This window comes from Cucumis melo, chromosome 11, assembly GCF_025177605.1.
Source record: "Cucumis melo cultivar AY chromosome 11, USDA_Cmelo_AY_1.0, whole genome shotgun sequence".
Lineage (NCBI taxonomy): Eukaryota > Viridiplantae > Streptophyta > Magnoliopsida > Cucurbitales > Cucurbitaceae > Cucumis > Cucumis melo.
The window spans coordinates 33,329,952-33,339,913 of NC_066867.1; the positions used below are offsets into that span (position 1 = coordinate 33,329,952).

Here is a 9,962-nt window from a genome sequence, read left to right on the forward strand (position 1 = left end):
TAAGCTCAACTGAAATACGAAAACATCAAACAAAATTCAAATTGTCAACCAAATACGCTTTTAAGTTTTAGCATATTTGGAAAGAAAAACAAATCACTCTTCACCTAAAATCGTGATAGCAGAAACCATCAAATACTTCAATTTTTTGACATATTTACTTGTAGCAATATACAGCTATACTATACAGCATAATTTCTCTTATCAAAATTTTTGCAAAGAACTCGATACAAACATATCAAAAATAAAGACCCAACTCGTTACAACCTCTTTACCACCGTTAGTTTGGAGTAACTCCCAAAATGCTAAAAAATAGAGTATTTCTAAGTACTTAAACAGTCATTCTAAGATAAATTATTTCAAATGACAAAATATTTACGTAAAATTTTAAAATCTATCTAAAATTTTGTTATGTTTATAGATATTTTGATTCAATTTGCTATATTTGAAAACGTTTGTATTCATAATTAATATAAGTCTAGAGACTATTCAAAAAAACAAAGAAATTGATGCAGAAATCAAACAAAGAGGTAAAGTTCTAAACTTGGAGGGTTTGTAGAACGACTATCTATAATATAATGTAAAGAAAAAGTACATGTTTGTGACAGCAAAAGTCCATCTTATTCATAAAATTTCCTAATCAACAAAAATTACAAAACTGAAAGAGTAAACCTTCTTCCTATGGTTGCTGGATAATAACAACACAACGCAATGAATTAAAAGAGAGACCAAATTTGATCAGAATACTAACCTACACATACCCTTCCTTACGACGTTCATAAATTTAAAAACATCAAAGGGTGAAAAGGCATCTATGTTTTTTCTTGTAATTTAAATGAAGCGGTGAGCTAATGCAAAATGTGCACTCAATAGAAATTGAAAAAAAAATTACTATACAAACTAGAAGTCAATGTTACAAAACTGCAGAGATCCCACCTGTGTTCTTTATTGAACAGTTAATCTCTGTAGATGATCCAAGAAGACTTCGAAACTCACGTCGTCGGTGAAGATGATATCTCCACCTGGAAGGGAAGATTCTGTGTTATAGGTGGCTGACGGATTCAGCTTTGCCAGAAGGAAACGTGCCTGCTCGAAAAAACAGAAGTGTTAAATGGATTGGATAATTAGATTCTTTCGACGTTCACAAGAGGAAACAAGTAAGGAAATAATAGTAAAATTCTTTTGGTAATGATCAGCAAGTTTTGGTAGGATGGAAACGAATCCATAAAGGTGGGAAATTCGTCCCAAGAAGACTGGCGAACTTCTCGATAGAGAGAAAGCTCATAACTTCATTATTGATGGGAAGTTTCGAAAGGCCATCTAGTACAGCCTAATACGCTATTAATAAGCCTAATAAAAATATTAATAAACCAAGGTATGTGGATTTGAACTTCCGACCATTGAGTTAAGCTGTTTTTTAATCAAATCCTGAATACTAATTAACAAAGTATCAGGACTAACTACTATGCAAACTAAATGAATTCATACTTTTTTCCTACATCGTGGGATTCTAGAGGTTCATTCTGGTGAAATGCCAACATCAAATCAAGCTTGTGGTGTGAAGTGAGAGGAGATAATTGTTAGATTTTGCCTAGCAGTATATGAGAAGGGGTGAAAATGGGAAATAAACTGAGGACTACAGCATAACTTTAATACTTCATCCAGTAGAGTTGAGAAACATTTTTCTATGTTTCCTCCAATTATTTAGATTTTGAGACGGCACCCTGCTCGTTTACATATTGATTAAAAATATAGAAATATTTGAATTTCGGTGATTGTCGTTTGGTTCAATTTTTTGGACTTCGAACTTTAATTTTTGTTGTCTTGATACTATATGGGATGGCTAATTAGAGTTAATGCACTGTATCAATATGGCAACCCTGTCAGTTTAATCTCACAAGTCAAGAAGGAAGCAAACGGGTCAGATGAACAAGTGTCTTCAAAATTAGAACCCTATTTATAAAAAAGGTATACAGATTCACCGAACTGATGAACAGTAAAGAGAGACATACCTGCGAGCCGTGCTGATCACAAATCACCAGACGTGGTACTGGAAATCTCTCCTTAATTGTTGCATCTGCATCATCACGCGGTGCTTGCAGCAACTGAGCAAATGCCTGCAGAAAGGTTTGCGTTTTAATAACAAACGTAAGTAGCACCTTACTTGGTGAGAAACTCTTTCTTTAAAGGGGTTTTGTGAGGTTTTATATTTCTTTTTGCGTTTTGGTTTCGAGAACTTTTTGTAATTATTCTCTTGGGAACCCTTTTCTTAAAGAAGCTTTGCAGGCTTGTTTTTGGTAGCCCTTGTATTCTATCGCTTTTTTTCTCGTTGAAAGTAGTTATTTCACAAAAATTAATATTAGTAATGATTAGTTAATAATCAGCACCTCAGTCAACCATCATAGACACTAGCATAATTCGATGGAACTGAACAAAAGGAATCCCCATCAACTTGATAGCCACTTCAGTTTAGTAATTTATTAATATAAATCCATAAAGAGAAAAAATAAAAAGATTTAACAGAAATAAAAAGGGAAGAGAGGGTGTCTTTTCATACGTACATGTTGATATAGGTAATACTGGTAATCATCTAGACAGACGCTCTTAGCCTAGTCTTTATGCGGAAATATACCCAATACGGAGAAAGGAATTATTCAGTGATTCGCCAAAACTTTTATGGGAATGGTAGGCCAGAAGAAAATATCAAGAATAAGTGGGTTGAGAAATTAGGCGAGCAGAGAAATGGAGGTCACGACAAAAGATCATATCATCAATGTTGTTTCTGAATTAACTCTTCACGGTTACTTTTTGTTCAGAATGAAAATGTACTTTTCTGCAGTAACATTTAATTATTAAGAAGGAAGAATGAAAAGAAATACCTGATGTTCCGGTTGATTGTGATACCCAGCTTTTCTCCATTGAGCAATAGTTGCCCCGTGGAAAATAACAACAGTGAAATAGGCATCCAATAGCAGAATTCTGTCGGCTGCAATGGCAGCTACATCAAGAAGAACCGGTTCTGGTGCTGAATGAAATGTGTAAGAAATCAATGACGGTTGGATCATTACAACAGAATTAGCAACGTTCTCACGGTTCAGGATCATTCTGAAGTACGCAGTCTCATCAGGACTGTTATTAAAAACCTTCAAAATTCACATTGAATTAGAACGTGTTCTGGCATAGGTTATAAAAATATTATACCCAACTGATGTTGAAAATGATTGCAAATATATGAACAAATAAGTACCTGCACAAATTGAGATCGTCGTAAATGAAAGATGAACTGAGGGAATATTGAGAAACGTGGAGATAAGCTGAAGGAAGATGGAGTATCCTTCTGATAATCTCCAAAACGAGAACAAAGGTGAATAAGTGATTTATCCAACCATCTTATAGGATCAAACTCTGCCTGGATACCAATTGCAACTTTAAAATATTAGAAAATAATAGCAAAACAATACATAAATTGTTAAAATACAAGAAGTATACAGAACAGAAAAATCTAACTTCCCTAAATACATGCATGCATACATACACAACTGTTTCTAACAAACTGTATCAATATTAAAAATGTATTCTATTCAGCAATAGATATAATAGCACAGTTATTTCTGTCATCCTACATCAAAATATGTTCTATTCAGATACCATATATAAGGTTCAGAGTACTCCCACAACAAAACAGTGTTTTCCAGTTTGGCTGCCCTGCGACTAAGAAGTTAGTTATCTATGTTGTGTTCAATTGTTTGCTTATACTACAGGCGTTAGAATATGTATTCTTGTAAGTTGTGATATAGCCTGAATCATGAAGCCCAAATTCGAAAACAGCTGATGGTATATAACAAAATTATAAGATCCTAAGAAGATATCTATTCAAATATGACATCTTTCACCCAACCAATTCTTAGTACTTGCTGTTGTAATTGAAAATGTACTCAAATACGAAAATATCTACTACACAAAATCCTTTATCAGAAAATATCATCATAAATTCGATTCCATATTTAGAAAATAAAAACCATAGGGCCAGGGCCAGCATTCAGGATTTTAAAACTAGCAAACAAAAAGATGATTACCTCGTTTTCCATCTTGAAGGAAACTAGACGTGCCATGATTGCAGCAGCCGCTTCTTGGTCAAACCCCGCAATCAAATCCTATAACATGATTGCAAATTCCTCCTTATTAAGCCACCAAGTATTCTAAAAGAAGAAAATGGCAGAGAGGCAACACTTTGCTAGGTCTTCTTCCAAAAAAATTAGGAGATTCCCCAGATTAACTTATTATAGAAATATTTATGGAAGTTTTACAACTTGGTTATTGTCGACTCAGGTATGGTAGAGACTTTCAAAATCTAAGTCAATGAATGTAGAGTGGATTTTAGGCCAACTAGTTCCAATAGAATTATATTATCGCTAAGGTTTTAGTGGATAAAATAAGAACGGAGTTGATCCACACCCAACTGTTCTCTATTTCTCATATAAAAAAATGCAATCAGGGTTTTTGCATTTTTATGGCCAAAAGGTAGATGTTTGAGGATTATAGGGCTCATGCTCATAAGGGAAGGTCTTGTTTCTAAAATTGATTTTGCAAAGGCCATCATGCCGATGGAGAATTTTTTGGATAAGATCTAGATAGGTTTTTGGATTCTATAGAGAACTTAAGTTGGAAGCCAATAATGCTCAACTATCTTTCCTGATCTAATTACGGCTAATCTAGGATATAGTTTCTCACTTTCTTGTTTATAGGAAGCTTGAGACAGTGCTCCTTGATCTCCTTTCTTCCCTCTTTGGTAATGGGTGTGGTCAGCAAACTCGTTTCAAGAGGGATAGAAAGAGGTTTAGTTGAAGGAGTGGAAAGAGATATGGCTCCACCCACTCATTTGCAATTTGCTGATGACATCATTCCCTAATCAGTATTAGTCTAAGCACATTTTCGAGTCTATATCCAATTTGAACAGCAATCGGAAAAAATCTTCTCAAGCGCATTTATTGTAACCTTACTAAGCATGGTAGGTGGACACAACTTGCTAGGTATACATGGCTCATTGTCTTTTCTACATTTGGGTCTGCCTTTAGGCCAACATCTTGGACCAATTATCTTTAAAATCTTCTCCCGGCCAAAAAAATGACAACAGTGTTTCTAAACCCTTTTTTTCCTTTTTTTTTCTTCCTCAGGATTCCACTTCAAAAGAGTAATTTGATAGAGAAGTAGCCAATATCTCTTCTCTATTTTCTCTTTTGTGAAGAATGATAGAATACTAGTGGACAGGTCAGGTGGTATAATATACACAAACAAAGGGTATTTGATACACAAACTCTTCAATTCCTCTCTATTCAAAATTTTTCAAAAGTTTTCACAAAAACCCCATGGTCCCACCACCCAAGTTTCTGGCTTTATATTTGAAGTTATGCCCATAGAGGACTAATACTATGAAATTCTTAACAATCCTAAGAATAAATATTTAATAGTTTAAAGACATCAGAAACTCCACCAAAACCTACTAATAATACCTTCATTCTAAGCAACAAAAAATAGTCCCGCTATTCAGCCTGTGGATAGCTTCTTTTCATGAAACTTTGCATACGTGAATTGTTAAGAGACCTATAAGTTATTTTAGTATTAATCTGGAAAATAGCTTTTCTGCTTTCTAAAACAAAAATGTTTTTTTCCCTTGTTTTCATTTAATAATTTCACTTGTTTCTTGATGTATTTTCCCTACTTTCTTTTAACTTATTTTCACGAATGGCCTAAATTAATTCTTCCTTCAAAAATCATATTGTTGTGGATGTGGATAGAGCTTACAAATTTTACAATGAACGTTCGATGAGGAGATTTAGAAGAAGATTAGCATGTTATAGTTAACATTTAGATTAGTTCTTAATTTAGATTAATTAGTGTTTAATTAGTATTTTAGGATTAGTTAACTAATTGGTTATATTTCCTCATAAGCCTATAAATAGCCAATTTTAAGACTGTATGAGGAACTTCTCATCATCTTTACAAATTAGAACTTTGGTTCTTTGAAAGCATTCTCTCTTTAGGGATGATTTTCTTTTGTTGGTCATGTATTTGGTTTAATACCTTCAACCCACTGCATTAGGCTTTATGAGGTACCAGAAAATTATTCTTCAAGGCACACAAAAGTTATCCCGAGAAGCTCCCAACATCCCCCAATAATCATGTCTTAAACCTAATCTACAAATGGATGGTGCTTCCAAGTACAGGAGTCAAACGCTCACCTGTATGCTTCCAGGTCCAGCAACCCATCTTCTAGAAAGTGTTGTAACACGAAGTCTCATTTGGCCATTGTTGTTCTGATAACTGGAATCAAATCTGATTTAAGTAAGAATGGGTTCCATCTACTTAAACATAACAGATGAAATAACTAGGAAGATAAAGTTCAGGTTCCATACTACGTCAAAAATTGAAAGTAAAACTGATTGCTGGCAGATTGAACAGCAGCATCCGAGTTATCTTTTTTAACAACTTCAAAAATGAGACTCAAAGTTGTTGCTTTATCAAGACCACACATTTTCCATGCACTTGTATTTCCTTGACCAATGACAGTGTCTGAGCACAAAGGACCTTTCTGCACCAAAGCAAGCAAAATGAACTTCAAAGGTGCAAAAAAAAAATTGAAAAGAAGAGGCAAGCTTCAGTTATTCTTTAGACAATACCTTTTCAAGAGATGCACAGGGACCAATAACTCCCTGAACTTTGATATCCTTTGAGCAATTGATCTCAAATATACCACTACAATAACATTTAAAAGAGAAAGAAGGAAAGTGATTAAAAGCTACAGGCACACCTCGTTAAACAATAGAACTCTAGGGGAAAAAATGTTGAAACTTTGATTAACCTTTAACAGTTCTTATCGTTATTCAAAGTCTTCCAGAATAGAAGTTTAGATCCCCAATTAAAATAAACATACAATGTATTCCATGTCCCTTCTCCTACAATATATCTCTCAGAGCTTTGATGGAAAAAGAAACTCAGGAAAAGATTAATAAATAAGTATTGCATTACAAGCTTACAATTATACTTTGTCTTCTTCTTGGATGCTAGTAAAGGAACCTGATTTATTATGTGTATGATTCATTTGTTATTAAAGTAAATTTTGACTGCACATATATTGACGTTATTGTGAATTTTTAATCAGAAGAAAAAAGAGTAAATCAAGAGGACGAGTCCCAAATAAATGTTGTCATTAAAAAAGATTAACAGAAACAGTTAATTGAACTTTAGAAAGGTATAAATATTGTGAGGGGAATCTAAGTGGACATGTGATGGTTACACTATAATACATAAATGTAAGCCAATAATACGTGTTTCTATAACTAAAGAAGAAAAGACATGATAAACTCTTTTTCTGCATCTATATTAAATTAAATGCTTACTTTGATGATAAGCCGAGATCATATTCTCCAGAAAAAACACGTTTAAGGGAATCCTTGAAAACAGAGTGGCCAAAACTTTCGGCAAGCACAACAAGCCCTCCCGTCTTTTCAACAGCAACTTTAAGTTCAGCAATGCCGACCTAAGATACATTAAAAATGCTTAAGAACAATGGAGCACCATTGTCTATTATACATATTATAATTAGAAATAAAATAAATAGTTCTTTTTTATGAAGTAAACTTAAATTTCTAATCTACAATATGTCATTGTAATGGTCAAATTCCTATATTCCCCTGCTAGACAACCTTATTCATCTAACTACCTAGCCTTCCATAATGTATATACAGCATCTAACGGAAAGAATAAGTCCTAAAGAACAAAACATATCCTTAAAGAGCATTCAATTGTCAAATTTAAACTACCTGAAGCAAAAATAAACGGTGAGAACAAATTTCTCCGCCTATGAACAAATAAATCCTCCAAAAAATGAAAACTTTACAAAACAGAATTATTCAGCTTGGTCTCTCGATAGTCGATACACAGCATCTTTTAATAGGATATATTCATATATTATCGTCACTACAACTATAAGATCCCAACCTGTGAGTATTTGCAGTAGGAAATTGCCATACATCAACTTTTTTTTTTTTTTTGAGACAATATACCATAATCAACTCAATTTCATTTTACAAAAATAATACGAAGTTACCACGAAGGAGGAGAGCAACCCAAAAGATTAAAAATAAGACAGCAACCCAAAAAATTGAAAATAAAGTGGATGTATCAATGGTGAAAATTACCTGATCAAGAGCACAAGCGAAAAGATCAAGTACATGTCCTTGATGAACTAGCTGCTTTGAGAGTCCCTCATAAAACTTCACTGCTTTGTGAAAATGAGGGGCAGAATCTTTATCCAGGTCCTTGTGAGACCGAATTGGTTCAGATAAATTTTTAGACACAATCTACGTAGTGAAAATAAGGGAGAAATAAGGATAGTTCCAGAACCAAATCCAAAATGCATTCAAATATACAAACCAACTGAAAACACAAGATTATGCAGATTCGCTTTTAATTGATTAAGACAATTGGTGTAAGCATATTAAAAAGATATCCTTACAGCACCCGGTCCTTCGGTCGATGGCCCACCAACAAACGCTAAGATTCTTGCTCCTGAACCAGGAACACAAGCGCCTAACAAGCTGGCGGCAATGCTCAGGGCAGTCCCAGTGCACCTCGGCGCTCGCTGATCCGCTGGAACTCCCCAAGGGTCTTTCTGTAGCTCCTCCAAAACCTATTAATTCGATCACCAACTTTCAATTTCAATTCAACAGCATCTGTCAGTCATGATATCTCAAAGTTCGAAGTACGTACTGAATTGAGAGCAAATTCGCACTCAGACTTGGGGAGCAAAAAGCGAGCAATACTCTCAGTTGAAAGTCCATCTCTAGCACCAGCAATGACACCAGTGGGGGGCTTGGGCTTCTTGAGGAAGAAGTTCATCTGCTCCAGAAGCTGCTCCTTGGACACATCCTTGGTGCCCTTAAAAACAAACGTCTTCGGAATCTGACCGAACCCCAATTCATGAACATGAACAAAAGTACCATACGTAATGAGCCCAACCAACGAATTATCAGGAAGGAGATCAACAGCCTGAGACAAAGCAGATTTCAAAAACGCAATCTCCTCTTCAATTATACAAGTATCCAACACAAACATGAACACCGGAGGAACCGGAGACGGCGTTTCCCCAGTCGACTCATATTCAATAGTAGTATACTGCGGAAATAGCTCAGCCGGAAGGTTATCATCGGAAATAGACGCGTAATGAGGAGGGAAGTGATTCCGTTGAAAGCAAAAGGGACAGATCCAGATCTTCGCAGCAAAATCAACAATGGAAAAAGGATTAAGAATAGAACGACAAGTACGACATCGAAGCGGAGAGTAAGGTAGCACGGGCATGTTAGGGAAGGCTTTGATCGGCGTGTACAAGGCGGAAACTGGAACTATACAGTTGCTAGCTTCTTGCTTCGTCCCGGGCACCACATTCCACGGCATCCGAACGCCGTCTTGTGCTTCCAAATCGAGAAATTCCGCCATTGTTATGAAGATGGATGCTCAGTCGAATCAATTGAATTAGAAATAAGTTCCAAATTCGTCGTTACTATGAAACGGCGGCGTGATCAACCTGAGGAACGAAATTCCGATGAATGATGAACCGGAAATGGAATCGAAATGCGGTGATGGTCGCGGTCTAAGAGCCGGCAGAATTTGGCGGATCCATTTGCCACTAAATATTTTTCTTCCTTTATTTTTAATTGTATTTTCTTTTAACAAATTTACCGGTATTTGAGTGTTCATAATTTTGGAATTTTTTTCATAAATCATTTCTTCATTTTTATTCTGAATTTGTATCCTCAGAAATTTGAAGAAAATTCATCATTAATACATTATCTTTTTTTTTATATATATATTTTATAAATATTTATAACAATTTTGTTATTTATAATAATTTTTCTATATTATTAATGATATCATGATTCTATTAAATTTAGAATAATTATTTAAAT

The 9,962-nt window shown here is 34.7% G+C and overlaps 1 protein-coding gene across 1 annotated transcript; it reads right to left on the reverse strand.

The window, feature by feature from the left end:
* Positions 1–549: 549 nt before the first annotated feature.
* LOC103498996 (protein transport protein SEC23) lies at positions 550–9,709 on the reverse strand. The gene is made up of 12 exons (XM_008461853.3): positions 8,767–9,709; positions 8,513–8,686; positions 8,196–8,357; positions 7,395–7,534; positions 6,675–6,750; positions 6,411–6,586; positions 6,237–6,318; positions 4,074–4,151; positions 3,245–3,406; positions 2,877–3,140; positions 2,010–2,114; positions 550–1,083 (listed from the first exon to the last, which is right to left on the reverse strand). The coding sequence occupies exons 1-12, from the start codon at positions 9,490–9,492 to the stop codon at positions 943–945; spliced, it is 2,286 nt and encodes a 761-aa protein (XP_008460075.1). The 5' UTR covers positions 9,493–9,709; the 3' UTR covers positions 550–942.
* Positions 9,710–9,962: the final 253 nt, after the last annotated feature.